The sequence below is a fragment of the Eptesicus fuscus genome, chromosome 12 (assembly GCF_027574615.1).
Source record: "Eptesicus fuscus isolate TK198812 chromosome 12, DD_ASM_mEF_20220401, whole genome shotgun sequence".
Taxonomy (NCBI): domain Eukaryota; kingdom Metazoa; phylum Chordata; class Mammalia; order Chiroptera; family Vespertilionidae; genus Eptesicus; species Eptesicus fuscus.
In genome coordinates, this window is record NC_072484.1 from 20813112 (window position 1) to 20838499 (window position 25388).

The window sequence follows — 25388 nt, forward strand, 5'->3', positions numbered from 1 at the left end:
CAATTTCTGACCTTTACTTGTGGTAAATAAATAATAAAAAAACGTAAAGCACATATGTACATACATCAAAATAACGAAACTTTTTTTTATAAATACTGTAAATGGGAGATGGCGACGTAACCACGAAATGACGTAAGTTCGACGTAACCCGAGGACTGCTTGTATATGGTATGTGTGTGTGTGTGTGTGTTCATACACACACACACACACACACACACACACACACACGTATATCCATCCTCGAGTGAGGATTTAAAAAAAGAAATTATAGGACCAAGAGCTAAGTTCCAGTTTCATTCCTAGTCTTAAACTAAGTTCCAACTTAAAGATTAACAAAATATGTAAGATTTATCTATATATACACACACAGTAGATAGAAGCACATGATTGTTTTAGAAATAGAAAATGAGCCCTTTCAGAATTGTGAGGGATGAAAATATCTAATTTAACCCTTTGCACTCACTTGCTTTTTTCTCTATTCCTTTATTCTAATGCTAACCGTATCGAGTCACACTCGACATCTGAGTGCAAAAGGTTAAGTGAAATCAGTCTTTCACTCTTCATAATTGCTAACTAAGTTTGTTACAAAGCACAAGATTTAGCAGGAAAGTTAAAATTATTATTTCACTCATTTCAGAGGTGATGTTAGTCACATCACAACTCCTGTTATCACTACACATGAATGAGTCAAAAATTTTATTTAGTCTACAGCTACAAGCCAGCAGTCTTCTTGCTATGTCTTCTTAGATGACTCAAAGGTACTTGTAATTCAACATATCCAAAAGTTAACTCATAATCTGCCTCTACCAAACAAATTGGTTCTTTTCCAACATTGGAAAAGTAGATCTGCAAGCCAAAAAGCTAGGACTGCAAGCCAAAAAGCTAGGACTCATCTTTGACACTTCCAAAACTACTAAACCCGTCACTGATCACTATTAGTTTTACTTCTTAATTGACTCTGAAGTCAGAAGTGATTCTCTTTACATTTCTGCTGCCACCAACTTAGTGCTATCTTCATTTCTTGCCATGAGTGCTAACTACACTTGTCTATTCACATATACTTTGGACTCCCTCCAGTCAGTTTTCTATAGCGTAGTCAAGGTGATCTTTTCAATATGCAAATCTCATGTCTTTCTTTCTGAAAGCATGTGGCTTCTCATTACTTTACAACAAAGTCCAAACCTTCTACATGGTTTTTGGATAGTGGTAACACTTTAGTTTAATTATTGCTTGGCTCCTAGCTATCTGCAATCTAGACATGCTTCCCAGCTTCTTTCTATTAGTAGATTTTTCCATATACTTTTCTTGGCCGTTTGGAACATATCCCTAATCTATTTGTCAAGTCCTTTTACTTAATCCCTCTTCATCCTTCAAGTAGCAACTCATAACATTATATAACATTCCTACTTGGTACCTATCCTAGTTGTAATTATATTTTTTAGTGTGTAGTTTAAATTTTTTATTGATTGATTGATTGATTGATTGATTGATTATTTTAGAGAGAGAAAAACACCAATTTGTTGTTCCACTTAGTTATGCATTTATTGGTTGTTTCTTCTGTGGTGCCCTGACCAGGGGTTGAACCTGCAACCTTAGTGTATTGGGACAGTGCTCTAATCAATTGAGCTACCCAGCCAGGGCCTAAATGTGTATTGATATGATTGATTTTATTTGATCAGTATCTGTCCATCTATCTTCTTCACTCAACTGGAAGTTAATTGAGAGCATTGATTGCTTCTCTTTTGCCAATGATTCCATATTAAGCACCTACCACATAGCAGGCACTTCATAAATATTGAATGAATCTATGAATCTACTTATATCGCCTGGTATATACAGGGTGTCCCCAAAAAATGAGTACACGCCTTAACAGCTGATAGCTCAATTTTGAAAATGAAATTTATTTTAATAAACACTGCCTTTGTAATTATTCAAAGTATATGTATACATTTTTTAAAGAAAAATGTCATATTCTTATTAGCATCAGAAATATACAAAGTCCTTGGGAGTTGCCTTAAACATGACCTATATGAAGTAAACTATAACACTGGATAACTTTGAAAAACCTTAATTTTGAGATATCATATTATCTATATACTAGAGGCCCGGTGCACGAAATTCGTTCATGGGGTGTGAGGGATGTCCCTCAGCCCGACCTATACCCTCTCCAATCTGGGACCCCTCAAAGGATGTCCTACTGCTGGTTTACAGGGATCGGGCCTAAACCGGCAGTCGGACATCCCTCTCGCAATCCGGGACTGCTGGCTCCTAACTGCTCACCTGCCTGCCTGTTTGCCCCTAACCACTCTGCCTGCCAGCCTGCTCGCCCCCAAATACCACCCCCCGCCAGCCTGATCACCCCCAACTGCCCCCCGTGTCAGTGTGCTCACCCCCAACTGCCTCCTCTGCCAAGCTGCTCACCCCCAACTGCCCTCCTGCTGGCCTGCTCACTCCAAACTCCCCTCCTCCCCCCCCCCTCCCACCCCCGCTGTCCTGATCACCTCCAACTGAACCCCACTGACGGAGTGAAGGACTGAGGGCTGTTTTCAGGCTGGCCACACCCCCTTCAGGGTGGGGGTCCCCACTGGGGTGCCTGGCCAGCCTGGGTGAGGGCTAATGGCTGTTTGCAGGCTGGCCAAGCCCCCCAGCGGGGACCCTCACCCCATGGGAGTGTGGCCAGCCTGGGTGAGAAGCTGAGGGCTGTTTTCAGGCTGGCCATGCCCCCCCCGGCGATCCAGGCTCCCAGCCCCTCCTTTTTTTCTTTTCTTTCTATTTTTTCAGCACCTCCTTGAGTGGAGGCCAGGGCCGGCTGGAAACAGGTATCTGGGATTTATTTATCTTCTATAATTGAAACTTTGTAGCCTTGAGCGGAGGCCAGACCGACCAGGGCGGGCGGGAAGCTTGGCTTCCTCCATTGCCGGGGCAACCCAAGCCTCCTGCTTGCTCCAGCTCCGTGACTGCCGCCAACTTGGTTGGGCTAATTTGCATACTTGCTCCTAATTGGCTGTGGGTGTAGCAGAATGATGGTTAATTTGCATGTTTCTCTTTTATTAGCGTAGATATATATAAAAGCCCAGCGACCTGAACGGTGGAACAACCAGAACGACCGGTGACTATAATGCGCACTGCAGCAGCCAACTGGCCTGATCCAGGCCCTAATTGACCCAGCCCCTATTGGCCCCCAACACCCCTATCAGGAGTGGGGCCGGCTGGGTGGAGGGGCCATGGGCGGTTGGCTGGCTGGCCCCACCCCTGATCAGCCCCTATCGGGGCGGGCTGGCCATAACCCACCTGTGCACGAATTTGTGCACTGGGCCTCTAGTTATTAATAATCTTAATGTTAAGATTTCTATTAAATAACCTGGTTAGGCATGAATTTTCCTGAATTTATATTTCCCTCTAGTCTCTTTTATAGAAATTATATTTTTACTGGCTTTGAGGTTGAAATAACTTGAATTCAATTTAATTCATGTTTATATTAATTTTCCCTCCTTTAATCTTTTTGCAGGGGTTCCACTCTCAGTGGCAAAACACAGTGGTGGTTATGAAAACTCTCCGGGTAAAAAAATGTTTGATAAAGATGTTCTGGAGGAGGATTTAGAAAGCGATAGTGAAATAGGAAGTGATGAAGAATTTGAAGATGGTATTACAGGCATTGGTAGAGCTTCAGCTGATGACGATAACAGTGATGAAAATGAGGAAGATGAGGATGAAAATGATGATAGTGAGGATGATGATGAAAGTGACAGTGGCCCTGATCTTGCAAGAGGTAAAGGAAATATAGAAACTAGTTCCGAAGATGAAGAAGATATGGCAGATTTACTTCCAGAGGAATCTGGTTTTGAGCATGCTTGGAGAGAACTAGATAAAGATGCTCCTCGGAGTGATGAGGTAATGTTTTGAATAAATAAGATAATTTGTGAAGAACATACAAGTAGCTTTTATGGATGGTGGGACTGATGTCATTAAATTAAGTGGGAAATGCTTTATTGCTAAATAATAACTATGATTCTGATGAAAAACTCTTGGTGTCTGTCTAAGCAAATAAGGAAGTTCTACATAAATAATTTAATATTACATGAAATTATTAGAAAGATAATTTGGTTTTAGATCCCATTGCATCTATTAGAAATGCTACAGGGTACCATACTCAACTTTCTTGTTTATGCATGAGTGGCAAAATAGCAAACTTGGTAGTGAAAAAATCAGATCATTATCATGTTCTTATTCAAGAACTATCAAAGGAAATGTTTATCTGTTGCAGTTTTACTATTGTGTGAGCTGAAGTTCTCTTTTTTTATTTCTTAGATTACACGTCGATTAGCAGTTTGCAACATGGACTGGGATAGATTAAAGGCAAAAGATTTGCTGGCTCTGTTCAATTCATTTAAACCTAAAGGAGGTGTTATATTTTCTGTCAAGGTGAGAATTGTTTTTATATGGAAGTAAATATTTCTAAGCGTTTAAATTCATTCTCATTTTTTTAAATCATAGTTTTCCTTTTAAAGGAAATAATTTATTTGGAAGTTTGATACAGTTAGGCATGAAACTGATATAGCAAGGTATAATAAAAGTTAGAAACAAAGAGGTGAAATTGTTACTATTGATGGGTTATGTGATGGTCTATGATTAAAAAACTCAAACAAATCAATAAAGACGTTATCATAAGCTCAGTAAAGGGGTGGGGTATAAGATAAATATCCTATATAATAAAGAGGTAATATGCAAATTGACCATCACTCCAAAACACAAGATGGCCACCCCCATGTGGTCAAAGATGGGTGCCCCCATGTGAACACAAGATGGCCACCACAAGATGGCCAGCAGGGGAGGGCAGTTGTGGGCGATCAGGACAGCAGGGGAGGGCAGTTGGGAGGGACCAGGCCTGCAAGGGAGGGCAGTTAGGGGAAACCAGGCTGGCAAGGGAGGGAAGTTAGGGGTGACCAGGCTGGCAGGGGAGGGCAGTTGGGGGCGACCAGGCCAGCAGGGGAGGGCAGTTAGGGGTGACCAGGCTGGCAGGGTAGTGGTTAGAGGGTGATCAGGCTGGCAGGCAAAAGTGGTTAGGAACAATTAGGCAGGCAGGAAGGCGAGCAGTTGGGAGCCAGCAGTCCTGGATTGTGAGAGGGATGTCCGACTGCCTAAACAGGTAGTCGGACATCCCTTGAGGGGTCCCAGATTTAAGAGGGTACAGGCTGGGCTGAGGACACCACCACCACCCCCCATGCACGAATTTCGTGCACCGGGCCTCTAGTTTTAGAAATAAATTGCATTCTTCATTATCAGCATTAACCCTTTGCACTCGCTTGCTTTTTTCTCGATTCCTTTATTCTACTCAGGATTTAATTTTTTAAATACCCCAGATTTTACAAAGCGCGGCAGTAGAATAAAAAACTGGAGTTTCTTTTCATACAAACTTATTTATTTGGATTTTTTTATATTTCAAATTATTGATACATTGAAAGATTAATTTTAATCTCGACATCCAAGTGCAAAAGGTTAACCAATTAAGAAAAAATCTACCTTAGCATCAGAAACATACAAAATCCTTGAAAATTACCTTAAACACATGACCTATATGAAATAAGCTATAACACTGGATACATTTGAAAAACCTAAATTTTGAAATACCATATTTTTAGAGAGCCAGCATTATGATTAAGAATCTAGGCTTTGCATTTATCACAGACCTATATTCAAATCTTTTCATTTGTTTGTTGCTTTTTTGTTGTTCACATCTTGATTCTGATAAATGCTATGTGACCTTGGGCATTTTATTAATCAGATGTGTTTTCTCATCTGACAAGTAGATAAAATAATACTATTTTCTAGTGTAGTTGTAACGATCGATTGAAAAGGATCTCACACTGAGTATTTAGTACAGTGCCTGAAGCAGCTCTAAATAATTATTATATTTAATTATTTAAGATGTTCTACAGTTTTAGTGTAGTTTCGATCAAAATCTCATTTCAAGATAAAGTTAAGAAAAAGGATACCAGTATCATATAAAACAGTGGTTCTCAACCTTTCTAATGCTGTGACCCTTTAATACAGTTCCTCATGTTGTGGTGACCCCCAACCATAAAATAATTTTCGTTGCTATTTCATAACTGTAATTTTGCTACTGTTAATGAATCGTAATGTAAATATCTGTGTTTTCCGAAGGTCTTAGGCGACCCTGCTAGAGGTTCTCAACCTGTGGGTCGCAACCGCCGCTATAGAGCCTAAGACCACAATATGAGGAACTGTATTAAAGGGTCACGGCATTAGAAAGGTTGAGAACCACTGATATAAAAGAATAAACAAGTAAGGATGACTAATAAATTTTTGAGAAATCATACCAGAATTAAAGGACCCTACCAGTTATAATTTCTATACATTTTATAATGCTATGAGTATTAACAGGTTTGGGTAAAAATAAGGGGACAAGTAAATGGAATGGTATAGATAAAAAGAGTTTAAATAATGAGGTAGATCATGTCATTGAGACAAGTCTTTGCATAGAGAACTTAGTTCAGATCCCCACCTTATGAGAGCCCCAAATAAACTCCAGATAAAGTAAAGGAAAAAAATTAAAAACCAAACTACAGAAATAGAATTGTGTTTTTGTTAAATCTTGAGTTTTAGGAGATAGTTAGTAGAAATTTCTACACTTAGAAAAGGAAAACAAAAACACACAAAAAGAATCAACAGATGTGATTACATAAGTATTTTTAAATTCTACATCAAATCCTATTATATGCAACTCAAAATAGTAAGAAAAACTCACCCCCAGTTGATAATTTGCATATTTCACACAATTCCAAAAAATATGCATTAGTTAAATGTATATTAAGCCTAGTAGTGTCAAGACAATGCAAATTAATATAGTTATATTTTCTTTTTAATCTTCATTGTTGAAAGTATTATATAGGTCCTCCTTTTTCCCCCATTAACCTCCTCCAGCCCAGTCCCGGCCCCTCTTACACTCCTCCCCATACATACAGTTATATTTGTTGACTCAAAAATAGTCAAAATATGAAAATACCAAATCCTAGTGAGGATGAATCCTTTTTCTTATACCAAGACTATATATATCTAATGTACATGATAAGACTGTCACGTAAGAGTGCCTTTCTATTAAAAGGAATGTCTTTAAAAAAAGCATTGAATCAATTATGTGACTTAGAGATAAGGTAGGTATTACAAAATTGTTTTTCTTCATTATGTTTTATACTAGAGGCCCAGTGCATGAATTTGTGCATGGGTGGGGTCCTTTAGGGTGGCCTGTGGAGATCGGGCCCCAGCTCACGCCCCCAGCCTCACAGCCCCAGCTTGCGCCCCCAGCCTTGCAGCCCCTCAGCCCTGGGCCTGGCACCCCACCTTGGCCTGGGGCTGCCTGCTCAGTCATCCCGCCGAGGTCCAGCTCTTATCAGGGCTCATCAGGGCTGGCAGTGCCTCTACTGCTGCCCCCTGCCAATGCCGTGTCACCAACGCCTGCCATGTTCCATGCTGCCCCCTGGTGGTCAGTGCACGTCATAGCGAGTGGTCAAACTCTTGGTCTCTGGGTCGAAAGACTGCCTGAGGGGACAATTTGCATATTAGGCTTTTATTATATAGGACTAGAGGCCAATGCACGAAATTCATGCACGGTGGGTGGGGTGTCCCTCAGCCCGGCCTGCAACCTCTCCAATCCAGGATCTCTCGGGGGATATCCGGCAGTCGGATATCCCTATCGCAACCCAGGACCACTGGCTCCTAACCACTCGCCTGCCTGCCTGCCTGATCACCCCTAACCATTCTACCTGCCTGCCTCATCGCCCCTAACTGCCTCTGCTTGCCAGCCTCATCGCCCCCTAACTGGTCCCCTGCCAGCCTGGTAACCCCCTAACTGCCCCCCTGCCAGCCTGGCCATCCCCTAACAGCCCCCCTGCTAGCCTGGTCGCCCCCTAACTGTCCAGAAGGAAGTCAGACGTCCAGAAGATGTCTAGTCAACCTGGTCTAATTAGCATATTACCTTTTTATTAGTATAGGTATTTCTTTAATCATTTTTTGTTTATTTACCAGTTAGGGGGCGATCAGGCTGGCAGGGGACCAGTTAGGGGGTGATCAGGCCAGCAAGCAGAGGCAGTTAGGGGTGATCAGGCAGTCAGGTCAGTGGTTAGGGGCCATCAGGCAGGCAGGTAGAGTGTTTAGGGGCGATCAGGCAGGCAGGCAGATGAGCGGTTACATAAAATATACAGTCATTTTTCATGTGTATGTTTACATTGAGTTCCTTTAGAATCTTGTTTTTGGTGGTGGTGTTTTTTTAATTTTTCCATTGGAGCCCTGAACCATCTTGTCCCAGTTGATAAATAGAGGAGATATTCTATTTTTGTTCTCAAGTCCCACATCAGTTACTCTCCAGCCAAAATGATCATTTTTAAGGAGATTCCTCAGGATGCTTTAGCTTCCTATAGTGGGTTTGGAAGTGAGGCAACTTTGCTGTGTTCATTGAGTCCAATTGTAAATTGGAGTTACTGACCTTAATAGGTCTGGATGTTGAAAGAAAAGGAAAGTATAAATTGCATTGATTTTATTTTTTCTATATTTAGATATATTTTTCAGAGTTTGGAAAAGAAAGGATGAAGGAAGAGCAAGTTCAAGGACCAGTCGAGTTATTAAGTATTCCTGAAGATGCCCCTGAAAAGGACTGGTATTAAATTACTGTAGATAATAAAACTAAACCTTATAAGTTGTGTTACTAATTCAGAATTCTGGTCACTTTGAAAATTAGGACTAAAGTTTACACATGCCATTTATAGTTAAAACAACTTGCAAAGCAGATTAAAATCTGTCAGAAGTGGCATACTATTCCAACAATATTTTGTGTGTGTATTCCTGTTTTTGTATTCATTAAAATAATTATTGCTTTTTCTGGGATGTATCTTTCCACATAAGTGGCATTGAAACTATTTGTCTTCAAGCTATGTAATTTTCCTAATTTGAGTATTAAATACAAAAATAAAAGATAGATAACTTTGTCACATTAATGTTATATAGAAAAAAATTAAGTTTTGAAACCACTAGGTGGAGCTATGTGTGCGCTTAATAAAAATGGTGGTTAAGTACTACATTATTGGTGGCAGAAGAGAGCAGATGGAGACTATAACTAGAACTAATGCTTTCCTAGTATATTTTATAATACAGTGCTTGTCCATCAGTTTTATTTGAAAAGGGTATTTGAGGTACCAAAACAAAAACTAAATTAACAGGTAAGCCCTTGCAATTCTTATACTCTCCTTTTCTAGATACCAAATTCCAAACAAAATACCTAGTTTGTACCTTGTCAGAATAATAAGTTGAACTTAAGTGTTTAATGTTCATAAAGGCAAAGTCATGGAGGAAGAAGATTGGTATGAAGGTTATAACATATTTTTCTTGAAACAATTGCATTTATTTCTTAAATGTCGATAGGTATTTGTGTTCCTGTATAAGTAAGCTTAATGAGTTTTTCCCTTTTTAGGACCTCTAGAGAAAAATTGAGAGATTATCAATTCAAACGACTAAAATACTATTATGCAGTAGTAGACTGTGATTCTCCTGAAACAGCTGCTAAACTTTATGAGGATTGTGATGGCCTGGAATTCGAAAGTAGTTGTTCCTTTGTAGATCTGAGGTAATCCTGAGTGTCTCTTATCAATTTAATCTTGTAGTAAATGTGATTATAAGAAATAAAATATTAAAACTGATAGTGCTCTGTATTGCTTCATGCTCTTTTTTTACATGTTTTTTATTGATTTTAGAGAGAAAGGGAGAGGGAGAGAGAGAAACATAAATGATGAGAGAGAATCATTGACTGGCTGCCTCCTGCACACCCCCTACTGGGGATCAAGCCCGAAACCCGGGCATGTGCCCTTGACTGGAATCGAACCTGGGACCCTTCAGTCTCCAGGCCAACGCTCTACCCACTGAGCCAAACGGGCTAGGGCCATATTCTCTTTTTTAAAAATATATATATTTTTATTGATTTTAGAGAAGAAGGGAAAGGTAGAGAGAGAAACATCAATGGTGAGAGAGAATCATTTCTCGGCTGCCTCCTGCACTCCCCACCAGCCTGCAACCGGACATGTGCCCTGACCAGGAATCGAACCATGATCTCCTGATTCATAGGTTGATGCTCAACCACTGCGCCATACCAGTTTGGCTATTTCATATTCTAAAAGAGGATTTTTTTCTTTTGGAAGAACTCTGTCCTGTGGAACATCACTCTTAAGAAAGAAAACTACACTCGGCCAGTGTGGCTCAATAGTTGAGCATCAGTCTATGAACCAGGAGGTCACAGTTTGGGCATATGCCCAGGTTGCACACCCGAGCCCCATGGGGGACAATGCAGGAGGCAGTCGATCAGTGATTCTCTGTCATCATTGATGTTTCTATCATTCCCTCTCCCTTCCTCTCTGAAATCAATAAAAATATGTTATATATTTTATAAAAAAAGAAACTGGAATAAGAAAATGCTAAAGTATTTTGTATGAGCCACCCCACATTTGTATCCTTTCAAATATGTTGGCTATGTTTTTAGGATGATGGGTTATATATAGTGATATTTCTTGGCAACTGTGTTTTAGAATTAGGAACAAGATGAATTACTTTTAAAAAAGCGTTGAAGTGGGGGCAAAGGAATTGGCTAATAAACTGGTACTTCTAGATCTGTGTTATCTAGTACAGTAGCCACTAATCGCATCTGGCTATTTAAATGTATTTAATTAAAATTTTAAAAATACTCCCCTGGCCAGTTTCTCTCAGTAGTTAGAGCACCAACGTGAGGACCAAAGGGGCGTGGATTCAATTTCCAGCCTAGGGCACGTAGCTCGGTTGCAGGTTCCACCCCCAACCCTGGTCGGGGTGTGTGTGGGAGCCCCAAAAGTTGATGTGTCTGTCTCTGTTTCTCTCTCTCTTTCCCTCCCCCCGTCCTCCCTCCCTTCCACACTCTCTCTTCTAAAGATCAATGGAAAAAATGGGTAAAGATTTTTTTTAAAAAAGTTTAAATACTTACCTGGGCAGGGGAGATACCATCATTATGAAGGTGGTTTTCCCAAGGCAAGGTTTATCCATTCCATTCTGGATGTGCTGACCCCTGCAATTTCTCCAAATGTGTGAGAAACTCATTTGCATAATTTGTGGTAGTGGAGGACTGAGAAAAAAACATTTCTTTTCAACTTAAAATTTATTTGCTTAGATACAGAACATTGCCATCATCACAGAAAATTCTGTTTAATAACATTGCTCTTAGTGCTGCTCAGTGGAAGAGTGGATGGAATTGCTGGTATTGTCTTTAGACTTGGGCATTATTTTCACCATGTGCTCAGGCTTCACTGACCCAGAGGTGAAAAACCTTAGGTGGTTGTGAGTGTCATTTCTAAGGAAATGGGAAGCTGAACTACTGTACCATTTTGTCATTATCCTAGTCCTTTGGAACCTAATAAACCATTCTACTATGACACTTTTCAATAGAAACTATTTCTTTGTATGCAAATTTGTTAGAGGCTTTGTTCTCAAAATGAAATATTTTAAGGGGAAAATATCAGTTCTTAGTCACTATGATTTTCATACTTTAAAGCAGCAGTAGCCAACCTTTCGGACCTCATGGACCGCCAGTGGTCCGCGGACTACTGGTTGGTGACAGCTGCTCCAAAGGTTTCCTTAAACCAGCGGTTGCCAATCTTTCAGACCTCATGGACCACCAGTGGTCTGCGGAACACCGGTTGGCAACCGCTATTTGAAAGGCATTCCAACTGGTAGAAAAATACAAATAAAATTTGGAATTGGTATTTGTGGTAAGATTTTAGCATGCTTAAATATATAGCAAGAAGGGCAAATCTCATAAGGCAAGCTATTTCCTTCTCTTATCTGTTAACAATTTCAATAGGAGGTGCTTGTTTTGAATGTTTAAATAGTAGTTACCAAACATTTGTTAGAATGTCAAACTCTGGGTATCATGAATTAATGTTAAGATGTTCTTTTCAGGGTTGTTCTGTCTTTCTGTTTCCTTTTTGGGACATTCCTATGCAGTCTTAGAATAAGCTCTGGCAGTGCCTAGAAAGTCAAATCAATGACCGTGGGAAAACTTTACATTCACTGTTTTATTTTGTCATATGTAAAAGAAAATAGAGTTTTCTGCTGCAATTCTATTATCTAGGGAAAACTCTCTTCATCTGCTCCAAAATATGAAAGCATGCTTATTAATAACAGTTAAGTATATTAGTCTCAAAAATGTATTTGTTTTTCTTCTAAGTGTGTGCAAAAGTATAGCTGGAGAAGGATGTTATGTAGATGTAATAAACCTCAATTATCCACTCCTCACCCCCAAAAATTATTTTTATGGAATATACAGCATATGCTTTTCTTGTGGAATTAAAATCTCCTATATAAATTACAAAAGCTAAATACTGTAACCATGGATTATTTAACTCTACTTCTCCCGCGCCCCCAATTCCTTAGCCTGATGCCTAAGAATTGTGTAACAGTTATTTACATTTAACAGCTATCTACTTGTAGAAAAAATTGCAAGGTCAGATTGTTAGGATTTTTTAGTCTTGAAGAATTAACTTGAAGCTTTTCCTTATTTTCAGTGACACCTCATGTATATGATACTTTATATTCAGAACATTTAACCATTAATAATTCTATTTGATCTTCAAAATATTATGTAGCAAGCCAATGACTGTGCTTTCAGGAGTCTAGTTCTTTTTGAAACATGAGGGACCCATGTGTGTTTGCACCTGACTCATATTAGCTGACTCCTAATTCAGGGTTTCTACCTACACAGAGTTCACTTAAATTTAATAGAATTACAGATTTATAGCTTATGAATTTCAGAAGTTTTGTGCCAAGGTTATTTCTAACATTGTTTGCCTCATCTACATGTGTGTTCTGTAGAAACTTTTATATGGTATGTATGTATAAACTACAACTAATTAGAAGAGATTCTAAACTCTGGTTGTTTATTACTGTAGCATATGTTTAAGTACATTTATTTTCTCTTTGTTTCTTAGGTTTATACCAGATGATATTACTTTTGATGATGAGCCCAAGGACGTAGCCTTAGAAGTGGATTTAACAGCATATAAACCAAAATATTTCACATCTGCTGCAATGGGAACATCAACGGTATTTCTTAACTTTTAAAAATGTGTAGCTGGACTCTATTGTTTTAAGAAAAGACTTCATGTACTATTTACTATAGAATCTTTAGAAATGGACAGTATTCAAAATTTTAATGCACAAGTATAAATAGAAATGAGACAAAAGTGTATTTGTATTTTTATCTACCACGTTTGTCTGAACTTATTTACAGACTTTTGTTATGCTTTTAAGCCCGAGTTAATTACCTGTGAATGTTTCTTTTTTTTTTTCTTCTCTCTTTCCCACACACTCTTAATCAACTAGATTCTTTAATAAGTAATATGTCAGTTATTAATATCCTAGGGAATAGTGGGAAGGAGGTAGTGTAAAGATTACCTCAAATTCTAGTTAAAAGAAGACTAGTGGAAATTTAAAATAGAAACACATTTTTTTCTGCAAATATGATCCAAAATTGTAAAAAATAATTGAAGAAGAATAATTCGGGACTACTAGATGTCACATTAATGCTTAATAACACACAGCCAAAAGATTTCTGTTGAATTAGTTTATTATTTTGCTACATACCCTCTTTTCTCTTCCCCCCATTAACTTTCTATCCTCAGCTGGACCCCCACAGAAGGCATATAGGCTTCTCATTGCGTTTCTTGTGACAAACCACCATGCTCTTCTAAGAACAGGCTGGTAGCAGAGAGAGAGGCTTCTGTATCTGTCAGGTGCATGTCATGCATGCTGTGATGATCACTGCATGGCCTTGATTAGTATAACCCCACCATTATGAATAAGTGAAGACTAAAAGATTCAGTCACATAAAAGGTAGAGTCATGTTATTTTAAGACTAAAATGTGACCAGAGCAAGCCTGTACAGTCAGCCAGTCTGGAGTTCCTAGGGTCTGGCTGTATTATCTATATCTGTCCCAGTTCCAGCAGTAGTTTTGTGGTCATCAGCTCAATCTTAATTATCAGAATAGGGATAATTCTGAATCTTATAACTAATTAGAACCAAGGCAGTGCCAGCTATTTTAAGGATCAGATTCCTTGGTTAATTGGTGCCCATTTTGTTGTCCTGATCTGGGGATATTAGTCTGAGGAAAGAAAACAATGATGTAGAACCCATCCTGTTATGAAGATAAAACCATTACGACCCCATCTGGGAATGGGAGCTGCATAGAGGACAGGAGCCACCAGTTCCTGTAATGAACTTACTACCTGTAATAAGTTAATGATAAATATTCTCTCTGTTTTATTGTTATTGATTAGAGAGAGAAACATCAATTTCTTGTTCTACCTATTTTTGCACTCATTGGTTGCTTCTTGTATATGCCCTGACCAGGGTTTGAACCCTGCAATCTTGGCATATTGGGACAATGTTCTAACCAATTGAGCTACCTGGCCAGGGCAATGACAAATAGTCTTTAACAAGTTTGGGTGGCTGACATTTCATTTTTACTTGTTTTTCTTTTTCATTGGTGAAAGGTGGAGATCACTTGGGATGAAACTGATCATGAAAGAATTACAACACTCAACAGGAAGTTTAAAAAGGAAGAGCTTTTGGACATGGATTTTCAAGCCTATTTAGCTTCCTCTAGTGAAGATGAAGAGGACATAGAAGATGGACTACAAGGTACTTACTTGTTAATTTTCTGGTGTTCTACATTTGTAAGCATTTATATGCCTAATCTAGACTTGTGAATGGAAATATATCTTTGGCAGTAGCTTAAAAGGGAATACCAAACTAATTCTTAAACTGTCGGCAACAAAAAGTTTAGTAATCGGAATTTTTATTAAAAAGTATTTTCTTGGTTGTAAATGCTTTAACCTTAAACATTTCCTTTAAAACTTGAACAAAATAGATCCATAGACATAGAAGCATGGAACAGACTGTGGAACCTCAGAGGGAAGGTTGGGGAAGATGCATGGGTGGGAAGAGATCAACCAAAGAACTTGGATGCATATATGCATAACCCATAGACACGGACAATAGGGTGGTGAAGGCCTAGGGGGGGCGGGTGATCTATAGGAGGTCAGTGGAGGGGGGAAGGAGGATATATGTAATACTTTCAACAATAAAGATTAAAAAAATTTTTTGACCTAACCAAAAAAGCTTGGTTGGTAGACTTGTCATGGTTCATATAGTTATGCAATCTCTTAATAAATTAGTAAAATACTTTAATACCCCGTTTTTTTTTAAATAAGAGCTTCTTTTGGATTGATTGAATATTTTTTACATTTTATTCCTCAACTGATTTAGAAAGTAGACTCTGTTTTTGTTTATTTAGCGATTGTCCTAGAAATCATGACTTACATCCCTAACTTAGAAAAGTTTACTGGTAATTAATATTTTTACTGCCCTATATTATACAAGAAATCTTAAAGCAACTTTTATGGTATCCTGTGTATTGTAATTCTGTTTTGTTTTGTTTTTTCATTCCCATAGACATTAATATTACTATTTTATACTACCTTTGTTTAAATTTACCCATATTTCCTCCTCTTTTTCCCTCTGTATTCTTTTCTAAATCTTATACTTCTGTCTGGGATCATTTTTCTTCTGCCTTAAGTAAATCCTTGGTAATTTCCAATAGTATCATCTGGTATCAAACTCTCTTGAGTTTTAGTCTAAAAGTGTCTTTATTTTGCCTTCACTTGTATTTTTACCAGTGAAGGTATTTTCACTGGTAAAACATTCTAAATGGACAGCCCTTTGCAACTGCATTCTGGCTTCATTATTGTTTTTGAGAAGTCAGCTATCAGCTTAGCTTTTTCAGTCTTTTGAAGGTTGTCTGGATTTTTTTCTTGAACTGCTTTTAATGTCTTTCTTTTGTCCTACAGTTTTACTGTAAACTAAGAGTAGGTTTTATTTATTGTGTGTGGAGTTTGTTGGCATTTCTTGGCGTGGTATCTTTCATCAGTTTTGGAATATTCTTAGCCATTATCTATTGAGATATTTTTTCTTCCCTCTCCCTCTTGGATTCCAGTTAAATATTTGGTAGATCTTTTCACTGTAACTTCCATGTTTCTATTCTAATATATATATATTTTTTAAATATATTTTTATTGATTTCAGAGATGAAGGGAGAGGGAAAGATAGAAACATCAATGATGAGAGAGAATCATCAATTGACTGCCTCTTACACGCTCCCCCCACTCCCACGGGGACTGAGCCCACAACCTGGGCAAATGTGCCCTGACCGGGAATTGAACCATGACTCCCTGGTTCATAGGTCAGTGCTCAACCACTCCAGCTGGGCTACTCTCCTATATTTTTATCTATTGTCTCTCTGTGTTGGATTCTGGGTATTTTCTTCAGACCTGTATTCCAGTTCACTAATTTTCTTTTCAACAGTGTTGAAAATGCTGATAGATCTATGCATTGAATTCTTAATTTTGGTTATAGTATTCTTTAGTTGTAAAGGTCCTATTTAGCTATTTTCCAAATCAACAATATCTTTTTATAGTTTTCTTCTCACTGCAGATACTTTTAACACTTTTATTCCTGTAAACAGAGTAAGCATGTTTTATAGTCTTGTCTGTTAACTTCAGTATTTCAAATCTTTGGGGGTTGATTTCTGTTTACAAGATAATTCTGTTTATTTGTGTGCCTGGTTAACTTTGTGAGCTGATTTGATATTTTAGGTGAGAGTACCTCATCAAAGAGAACCTTCATTTACTCTGGTCATTCTGGGGCCACATCACTGCATTTTAAGGCTTGAGGTTCCTTGGATTTTGTGGGTGATACAAGCCTTCATGAGGGCTGGTTTATTTCTGTTTGGCCCTTGCTATGAGAATACATTTCTCATAGCAAGGGCCCTGCTTAATTCAGGGGTACTAGTTGAAATCCCCTCCTTTATGGTCATTAACTTTTGTCTTCATGGCACTGCCAGGCTGCCCAAACTGTAGTTTAGTCCCACAGCTGTTTCTTTTGTGGATCAGTAAATGCTCTCAGGTTAAAATAGGTCTAATTTTTTTAAAACCTCTTTGAAGTTTTTAAAAAGATTTTTAAAATATTTAATCCAACTGGATACTCAGTGAAAGGGCTGGTCTGAAGTACCTAGCTCTCCATTAATGGAAGCAAAAATTCTGATTATCTATATCTTTATTTTTAAAATTTTTTGATGATTGAAATGATTAAGGGTATATTTTAAAATTGTATATGCTATTTGCTTAAAGTAACTCATTTTTTAAAAATAGATTCAAAACATCCTTTTTCCCTATACTGGATCAGGCTCTGTTTAGAAATTTGGTTGCTTGATTGTCATTTCTAATCAGTTTTTGGTTGACACTATCTCCCCGATCTCTTCACATCTTCATTCTTCTTATCTAATAGAAGAATTCCCAATCATGCAAAATTATGAGTAAGAGATTTGGTGCTGAGGAACTACAACTGTGAAACAAAGATATAAATGTTCTAAAATAACAGGAATAAGTATTATTTTACTTGTAGCTTAACTTTTTCATAGCTATCCTTTTGGCTTTCCTTTACATGTCTATTGTTTTTATAACCTAAATGTGAATTTAATTAAATCCTAAAGTGTTTTTTAGGATTATTATAGGTCCTTTAAACATTAACTTTCCTAAGAAAGATCCTATGATTGGGCTATCACCATACTTTTAGCCTACTGCAGATATTGCTTCATTTTGCTAAGTGTTTCATAAAGTACTACTTTTGCACTGTGTTCCATACATGAAATGGAAAGTCATATTTAATTATTCTAGTTTCTTTGTTCAGACATTTCATATTAATAAAATCGCATAATTGCTTGGGTATTTAATAGTCATTGAAAAGATATATGATTCACAATGAGTTATGTTGGTCACAAAAGCCTTCACATTTTTTAAATGCTAATTTCTTTGGCATTCCAAACAATTGAGTATCCATTTTATTTCTAGTGTACACAGAACAGCCAAGTCCTTTTTCAAATCTCCTTTGTCTTTTCTGCCCCCAGATATACTAATGTATTTACATTTTCTTTTTATTTGTATGCCTAAGTGGTCATTTAGCACTTTACTGAAAATTCTCGATAGGTTTGTTTTTTTTTCACTAGCAGTTCTGAGATAAAGAAATAAAGAGGACATTCCGTGTACACTTGTGAAGATTGGGTGCAAGTTTTTCAAATAGCTTTCTTTGATTGGTTTGAGAGAACTAAAGTAGATTTTTTAAATGACCTTATTATTAGGACAGCTAGTATTGTGGGAAAAGAAGCATTAATTTGTCAGTATATTCTTATTTAGATACTAGAGGCCCAGTGCATGGATTCGTGCACTGGTGGAGTCCCTCGGCCTGGCCTGCAGGGATCAGACCAAAACTGGCTCTCCAACATCCCCCAAGAGGTCCCAGATTGCAAGAGGGGGCAGGCCAGGCTGAGGGACCCCACTGGTGCACGATTGGGGCCAGGGAGAGATCGTGGGAGGGCTCCAGGGCCTGTCCAGCCCGTCTCGCTCAGTCCCGATCGGCTATACCCCAGCAGCAAGCTAACCTACCAGTCAGAGCGTCTGTCCCCTGGTGGTCAGCGCATGTCATAGCAACCAGTCGAACAAACGGTTGGACACTTAGTATATTAGCTTTTATTATATAGGATTGGGCTCTGCTGGTTTCAAGTAGTGTCTTTACAACATAGTGAAACTATTATATGTTTTCTTAGCCTCTGCCTTTTTTTCCATAGCTATAAGATGAGAGTCATAATAGTACCTGGCTCATGGTTGGAAAGATTGCAATAATATACATATAGTGCTTAGCATACTACCTCATGTCATATTTTTTTACTTCTAAAACTTTAAGGATTAATGGCTTTTTGTGTGAAATATACTACTCATTAAGTTATTTAAAGCATGCATTTTTCTTCAGTATTTGAATTGATTGCAAGCTTACTTGAATCTGTAATTTAGTACCTCTGTTAGATACAATAGTATATTTGAATGCCTTAAACTTATTAGATATTCCTGGTGTTGTTTGTAAGAGATCATAGGAGGGCTTCTTACTGTTACAATTAATTTGTTCACTCATTATATAGTATTAAGGCTTTCACAAAGTATTGTCCTTGAATTGGAGAAAAACAGACCTACATAAATTATCCCACATTCTAGGGCTTCAGAAAGTAAATTTTAGTACTGGAAAAAATCAATTTAAAGTAGGCCATCAGAGACTTACCACTAAAATTTCAACCTGGAAGGAGCTTGCTTCTAATTATGTTTTCAGAAGTAAGCTTTTAATAGAAAGAAATACATTGCCATTTTGTTAATGTGTTCCTGATGTTTTATCCATTGAATTACGGGATACATGACAGAATTCAATCCAACATTATTATTGTGGCACAAAGCACAAACAGGAAAAAAATGAATTTCAGCTGTTTGAGTGAAAATGTAAAAGTGTGATAGGATGGAAAGAATGTCCTGGACTATTTTTTATTCATTTAGAGAAAAAAACTGTAAAAACATTTACTTTACCAATCTTTTTTCCATATCACCTTTTTAAAGATGTAAGGACAGTATGTTAACATTGATGTTTCACAGCTAAGTGCTTAGTAATGTCAGGCATTTTTAGTTACCATTTAGTCATAGCTCATAGAAAAGATGGTCTTCTTTTTGCTACTTCTAAATTTTTCTTTACTGGGACATTTAGTCCATTCAGTAAGTCTATATGTTTTGCATTAAAACCCAGGTTCTTAATTTATGGTTTTGCCTTGGAGAATTACAGTGGAAATGTAGAGCAAACAAACTTTTCACGTATTGGTTTTCTTTGGTGTTGGTTGCCCATGAGTTTTATACTGTTCCTTTGTATTCTAATTATTTTTATAAATTCGGGAAATGGAAATGTGAATGTTTTTTCCACATAGGGAAATTGAGTAAACTTCTAACATTCATTTTTGTTAATGTATTAATGAGATCCTGAGAATCTTCATATTTGCTCACCATCAAATCGAAAGGTCTCATTATTCTTTGTTTTGGATTATAAGCAACTTTATCTGTCTCTTCAGCCTGCACAGCTAAGTCCATGTATCAAATGTATCCCAAAAATATTTAGCCTTCTTTTATTGACGATAACATTTTGGTGGATGGTGGAGAACATAAAAGAAAGATAAAATGCCATCCCTGCTGTTTTGCTTATAGGGAACATAAATTTGAGGATGTTACATGACTACAGAATTATTTTTAGATATGAATTTTAATAAAAAGTGATATTCCCACGTGCTATGACAGTGCTAACTTATATTGCAACTGATTTTTATTATAAATAAGACATAAGTTTTTAATTCAGTTCATTTAATATTAAGAAGATTAAGTCTGTCATGGCTGGTATAGTTCAGTGCTTGAGCATCAACCCATGTACCAGGAGGTCATGGTTCGATTCCCTCAGGGCACATTCCCCGGATTATGGGCTCAATCCCCAGTAGGGGGCTTGCAGGAGGCAGCTGATCAATGGTTCTCTTTCATTATTGATGTTTCTATCTCTCTTCCTCTCCTTTCCTCTCTCTGGATCAATAAAGAAAAAAAAAAGTTTGTCTAGTTTTGATATTCTATTATTACAGTATGTCTGATAGCATTTTACCTGAGGGTGCTGAATTGACTGAGATTTAAACTTTGGAGTTAGATGTGAATTATTTCTGTACTAGAGGCCTGGTGCACAAATTTGTGCACAGGTGGGGTCCCTTGGCCTGGCCAGTGATCTGGGCCATTGGGGACCATCTCACCCAGTCCCAAACAGGGCCGGCTGCGGGGAGGGCCCGTGAGGGTTGGCCGGCCATGGGAGGTTGGCTGTGGGAGCGCACTGAGCACCAGGGGGCCGCTCCTGCATTGAGGTTCTGCCCCCTGGTGGTCAGTGCCCATCATAGCTACTGGCTGGTCATCCAGTTGTCCGGTCATAACGGTTGCTTAGGCTTTTATATATATAGATATTAAATGAAATTGATTATTTTTTGTTAGGTGATGATGAAGTCAATGTAGAAGAAGATGGGAAAACAAAAAAACATCAGAAAGATGATGAAGAACAAATTGCTAAATATAGGCAACTCTTGCAAGTTATTCAAGAAAAAGAAAAGAAAAGAAAAGAAAATGATATGGAAATGGAAATTAAGTGGGTTCCAGGTAAGAATTAGATACTAACTAAATGTTGGCTTGTTTTTCTTCATTTTAGGATGTTGAAAGCATTTTAGATGTGACAGAGAAAAAGATTAACTCCTCTTTGGAAGCATAAACTTTAAAAATCTTATTTTTTAGGAATGTTTTAGTAGGAAGTTAACATGGCATTTGCATACATCATTTAATTCTTAATTACTTAGGGACTAGTGTTTTGACTCTTGCCAGGTTATTTTGATTTTACTAACTACAAATTATTCCTGTTTATTTATGAAAGTAAACCTTCCTAGGTTTGATTCCAGTAGTCTCAGTATATAGAAACTTGAATCCAGGTACCATGTGTTCTAAAGTCATTAAACTTTGCCCTAGCTGGTTTGGCTCAGTAGATAGAGTGTCTTCCTGTGGACTGAAGGGTCCCGGGTGCGATTCTGGTCAAGGGCACATGACTGAGTTGTGGGCTCATTCCCCAGCAGGGGGCATGCGGGAGGCAGCCTATCAATGATTCTCATCATTGATGTTTCTCTCTCTCTCTCCCTCTCCCTTCCCCTCTGAAATCAATAAAAAATATTTTTAATAAATAAATAAAGTCATTAAACTTCTTTCAAAATAAACCTTTTTCAAAATTCATAAGTGGACTCTTCACCCATAACTCCACTAGACCTCAGTTAATTAGTTTAGGTTTCACTATTACAAAATATGAAATACTTAGTTTTCCATCTCAGTTTTGCTGTGAATAGTCAAAAAAGTATGGTATAGTAAGTGATTTTTATAATTGTCTTGAACCATTCAACTTTTTTTAGAGTAGTACAGTACTAATTAAAACCATGTCAGAGCTAAACAAAGATAAAAGCTAGGATAAATGAGGATTGTTTTCCAGTGTATGCAGGTTTTCAATAATCCTGGGTAAATCAGCAAGTACCTTTGCAAACAATGTTGATTTTGCAGATTACTGCTTTTTACATACATGTATATCTTTTTTTTTTTTTCCCCAACAAGTATAACTTGTTACTCCCACTCTCCCCAGTGGAGGAGGATTTACTATTGCCCCTCCTTACCGGACCCACCCCCAGTTCCTCAGGGACTTGAGATAGAAGGAAGCATTGGAAACATTCAGGCTTGAGCTCAGAGTCCCTTGAGGACGACATTTCTCTCAAGCGGAAGCTCTTTGGTTCTTATTTTTCTACTTCTGTCCAATTTCTCAGGCCAGACCCCAAAAGCTAAAGTCTGATTGAGGTTGTGGGCAGATATTTGCATCTCTTCCCCAATCCTATATGTTAAAAGTATATTTCAAAATCCTAATTATAAATTAAGAAATAATTATTCACATTTCAAAGAATGACTAGTTTTATTTAAAATTGTTAATGGCCCAGGTTTCTCATAATGTGCTTTAAAAACATTTTGAATTAAACTTTGTTTTTGCAAAATGAGATGCTCTCTTTATTAAATGAAAACCTAAGGTAATTTTAATTAGTTAGAAAGTGTCCCTCCCTTGTCTCCATCCAGACTCCCATTAATTTTCAGAAGGCCATGACTCACTGACCCTTTGAACACTACCACACACTGTTTTACCAGTAGTTAGAACACAGGGTAGAGGAAAAAAAATAGAAGAGCAGTAGTTTAGTCAGTAACACAACGTATTGTTGAAAGTTAAAGGAGCCAAATGTGTATCTTTTAAAGTTAGGTATAATTTTAGACAAGGATTCAGCTCTTTCAGCCTCTAGAATGGGAGAATACTAACTAATAACACTATTTCTTAAAATTAAATATTCTATATTCAGTTTTTTCAGTTTCTTCTAGCTAGTATATTTTTGCATTGAGAGTGCATGGGTTCTTTTCATTTGGGAAAAAACTTAGCATATGTTTTAATGTTTGAGAATTGAGTGACAGTTGTAGTTAAAATATTAGGATGGATGTGTCTGCTGCATAGTCCTGTAGGAAAGTGGTGCTGTGTTGTAACCCATTTCTTTTCCATGTTTGGCTTTTGAAGGAAGTGATGGTAAGAAAAAATAAAGTTTGGTAGTATTATCATATGAACAATGGTTGAGAGAATTCAGTTAAGTTAGCCTGAATAAGAAAAGCCTAAAAAGTGACTTAATAGTTATTTTCAAGTGATTGAGGGATGAATATGTAAATGGAGATTTAATCTCTCTTATTATCTCAGAAGTCATTGCTTTTGCCAGTGGATAAAAGCTGAAGGAAAGTAGATTTCAAAGTAATATAAAGAGGAATTCTCTATATTTTTAGAATTGTCCAGCAAAAGAGCGCAAAGCCTGCTCTAAGGGGTTGAGCACACTTTGTCAGTAAGTCTCACAATAGGCAATACAACCATACTGCTTGGGATGTTTGTGAAGAAATTTTTTACTTGACGGTCTTGACTTGATTATTCTAAGAAATGTTGAATTCTATCTTTCAAGTAAAATATGTTGTAATTATAGCTTAATTCTAATCTTTGAACTTACTAAATGAAGATATTTTAAATGAACAGATTTTTAATTGAGGTATTCGGTTGACTGAGAAAGATTTAAAATTAACTTGATTGAGAAGTTTTATAGCAATATGTCAGAGTTAAATTGAATGGACCAGATCTAACCTTTGTCGTTACTAACATGGTTATGTAGTGCAAATACCAAAAAGTGATATTTACACTTAGGTCTGTAACTGGAAAATTTAAGCAATAGTTTTCCTGGGATAACCTCCCTTGGTCATGATGTATGTATTTCTAGACTCAGTTTAGTAATGTTTTGTTAAAAGATTTTGCACCTGTGTTAATGAGGAATATTTGCCTGCAGTTTTCATTTCTTATAGAGTTGTTAGTTTTTGATATCAGGATAATGCTGACTTCATGATATGAATTAAGATCTGTTCCCCCTTCTATTTAATGTCATATAAAATGTTTTGAATTGCAAAAAAATTATAATTCCATTACCCTGATTCAGCCACTGAGTGATTAGATAGGTTATGGTTTAATTGATCATTTCTCTATTGTTGAATATTTAATCATATTTCTAACCTTTCACTACAGTAGAACTATGGCATTGAAAAGAAATGTGACCTAAGGCCATTACCGATTCCAAACCCACAAGTATCAGTACTTTCTTAGATCTCTTCGCTTTCATTACCAGCCAAATAATTGGCTTACTATTTTAGGGATTTTTACTTTTAAAAACAAGTTTTTAACAAAGACGCTTTTCTTTTTCTCCCCCGTTTTAAAAATGCCTCTGCTTGGAGAACTAGTAGAGACCACAAAGAGAAGCTAATGCTGGCAGTCAGGCTCACTTACTAGTTAGTTATGTGACTTCCTCGCTCACATAGCAACTTTGCATATGCTGTGGATCAACCTGTGGTTCTCTCACAAGCTGTTAAAACTACCAGTGTCAAAACCCAAATTTTAAATCTCAGATGCCAAGCATCTAAGATGTTATAATCTATAGCTTTTTCCGTATTTTGAAGTATTTTCATAGGATACCTTCCCAGAAATGGAATTGGATTGTACCAGTTTATAAAGCCTTCAACAATGAGTAAAAGTGCCAATTCCATGGAATTGTCATCAACATTGTGTATATATTTTTTACTGTTAGGTGAATAGGGGAAAATTGATGTTCTGCTGTACACTGCATTTTTAAGTCTTTAACCGGAATACTTGTGGTTTTTTTTTAATCCTTGAGCCCAAGGACATGCTCATTGATTTTAGATATAGGGAAAAGGAGGGGGGGAAGGAGGGAGGGAGGGAGGTGGGGGAAGGGTGGTAGGAGAGAGGGAGGGAGGGAGGGGGGCGAAGGGAGGGAGGGAGGGTGGCAGGGAAGGGAGGGAGGGAGGGTGGCAGGGAAGGAGGGAGGGAGAAGTCGATGTGAGAAACATCCATCTCTTGCCTCCCATGCCAGAAATTGAACCTGCAACACAGGTATGTGCCCTGACCAGGAATTGAACCCCAACCTTTTGGTGTACAATATGATGCTCCAACCAATTGAGCCACACCGGCCTGAGCTAACTGTAGTATTTTTGAAGGCCCCATATAGGGTATTATTGTTACCTGTGAGTCTTTGGCATATACTTACATGCATCTGTGTTTGTAAATGTAAAGTGTCTGTTACATATTAGACTTGTTAGTTGAGATAAATGAGCTAATCTTGCAGGACCTCAGTTTACTTATTTGGAAAGTGGGACTAATACCTTTCTTAATTTGAGTATTTATAAAGGTACCTTATAAGCTACAG

General features: G+C 37.6%; 1 protein-coding gene and 1 non-coding gene across 3 annotated transcripts in view; both read left to right on the forward strand.

Moving 5' to 3' along the window:
- The window catches only part of ESF1 (ESF1 nucleolar pre-rRNA processing protein homolog), a 68761-nt gene that overhangs the window by 5267 nt on the left and 38106 nt on the right, over positions 1-25388 (forward strand). For both annotated transcript variants that reach the window (XM_054723808.1, XM_028144810.2), the window contains exons 3-9: positions 3509-3891; positions 4309-4422; positions 8571-8671; positions 9482-9634; positions 13014-13128; positions 14578-14725; positions 21022-21183. In XM_054723808.1, the coding sequence (XP_054579783.1) occupies positions 3509-3891; positions 4309-4422; positions 8571-8671; positions 9482-9634; positions 13014-13128; positions 14578-14725; positions 21022-21183 (1176 nt within the window). The remainder of the gene's footprint in view (positions 1-3508; positions 3892-4308; positions 4423-8570; positions 8672-9481; positions 9635-13013; positions 13129-14577; positions 14726-21021; positions 21184-25388) is intronic.
- LOC114231450 (U1 spliceosomal RNA) lies at positions 11007-11174 on the forward strand. Its single transcript, XR_003617410.2, has one exon. It is a non-coding gene; the product is annotated as a U1 spliceosomal RNA (small nuclear RNA).